This window comes from Pinus tabuliformis, chromosome 2_2 (genome assembly GCF_031772625.1).
Source record: "Pinus tabuliformis cultivar Carrire ecotype Pingquan chromosome 2_2, CPIR1, whole genome shotgun sequence".
Lineage (NCBI taxonomy): Eukaryota > Viridiplantae > Streptophyta > Pinopsida > Pinales > Pinaceae > Pinus > Pinus tabuliformis.
Window position 1 is genome coordinate 1,096,814,783 of NC_142300.1, and position 1,936 is coordinate 1,096,816,718.

General features: G+C 37.2%; 1 protein-coding gene across 1 annotated transcript; it reads left to right on the forward strand.

Moving 5' to 3' along the window:
- Positions 1–651: 651 nt before the first annotated feature.
- Positions 652–1,495, forward strand: LOC149197222 (complex 1 protein, LYR family protein). The gene is made up of 2 exons (XM_089405772.1): positions 652–1,002; positions 1,173–1,495. The coding sequence occupies exons 1-2, from the start codon at positions 808–810 to the stop codon at positions 1,227–1,229; spliced, it is 252 nt and encodes an 83-aa protein (XP_089261898.1). The 5' UTR covers positions 652–807; the 3' UTR covers positions 1,230–1,495.
- The last annotated feature ends 441 nt before the right edge of the window (positions 1,496–1,936 follow it).

Sequence of the window (1,936 nt, forward strand, 5' to 3'; positions counted from 1 at the left end):
AGCACTTTGATGCCTTCTAAGAGTGTACAAAATGAATCCATGCATTGATGACCACATCATGCCACTAACTTGGTATGATCTATGATAACAAATCCTATACCTTAGTTGTAAACCCTAAAGTGCATTGTTCATCAAGTTCCACCTCCTTAGTGCGTGTTATCCATTCTCAACTCCATTAATCCTTGAAATGTTACTTCACCCCTACACTTAATGCGTGTTATCCATTCTCAACTCCATTAATCCTTGAAATGTTACTTCACCCCTACAAGTTTTCTTAACACTATTTAATGCGAGAGAAACACAAAGCAAGTGTGAGAGAGAATGCATAAATCTAAGGAAGAAAGAAACACAAAGCAAGTGTGAGAGAGAATGCATAAATCTAAGGAAGAAAGAAACCTAAAAAATATGTTGGCATATGGTTCAAAACTTTGTAAGTACCCATATTGGGAAACTTTGCACAAGAGATGCTTGAAATAACCACATGGTTTGTAAAGATTTCTCATAAAATGGGCCCCAACTTCATTTAATGAGGTAAACACAAAACAAAGTTAACCTAGATTATTATTATCAAAAGAAACACATTGATACAAAATATGAATTAGGCTGTATGGTTTTAAAAAGAAACACACATGCAAAACATGAAATCTTGAACTAGGCTGTATGGTTTTAAGCTATCGCATGTCAATCAATGTATATCATGTTAAAAAAGCAATAAGATGCTTGTCACGCACATTTGAACTTTGTTACCACAACAAGGACGACTGATATAGGTCGATCAGCTGGTTTGTCGGTCAAGGCTACAGTGAAATGAAAATGGAGAGGGCTTTAAGAGCATACGGTGGAGTTTTGCGGCTGATCAGACTGCTACCCAGGCAGACGAGATCATATTACCAACAGTATGCGAGAGAGAATTTTGTTAACTACAGAGAAGTCTCAGGCTCCGACTCCATTGAGGAACTGTTTCAGAGAACCTACAATCATGCCTGCTGGGTTCTTCAAAAGGTATGATTTTTTATTATTATTGGAAAAAGCGCATTTATTTCTTTATTTATAGTAGGATATGTGGTTCTGTACTGGAAGACTGCAATTTGTTTGTGGATAGAAACACTTGTAGGTTTTGAGGACACTGACAGCTTATTGTTTTCTTTTTTGGTGTGTGGGGTAAAACTCAGTATCAAGTGGATGAGGCAGCAGCTAAGAATCTCAAGGAGATTTGTTTCAATACATAATGTTGTTGGGTTTGTAAATTCATAATTGTTTCAGTAAATTGATGTTCACATGGTGTAGTTTTATGTTACATTTGCTGTTGGGTCGGTGGAACAGGGGCATCATGGTGGTTTTTTAATTTCAATAAAACGTCGCATTATTTCCATTGGGCAGTTTTGAGTTGTTTTGTGAGCTCTCATGTATACAGCTGAGGAACATTGATTGTAAGAGGGGTTAGCTCCGAATTGTGGCTCTCTGTGTTGCGTAATAATAGTTTTAATTCACACTATCAATGGACGCAGTTGAGAGTTGACTAGACTAGTATTGTTTTCTGCTTGCCCCCCACACCAATTATAAAGAATCAATTGGGGATTTTGGATCAAGCTTATCGTACTTTCCGAATATATTTAAGTCATGCTCTTTTATTTATATTGCGTAATTACTAATAATAGGTTGCAATCCACCCTATTAATCGATGCAGTTGAAGGATTGATGGGGCGATTTTTCTTTTATGGTTGCCCCTGTAATCCCAATTTAAATAATGAGGTACTTCCGAAAGGTTATCATACTCCAAGTCATCCTGATTTACTTGCATGTCTTTCAAATCGACCAACCCTTAAAGTCTTCTACCTGGTCAGCTGATCTACTGAATTTGTCCATGATCAGTCGACTGCTGAGTCTGCTGCTAAGTTTTTTTTACGAGGAATTGGCCATTGAGCTGGTTTCATAC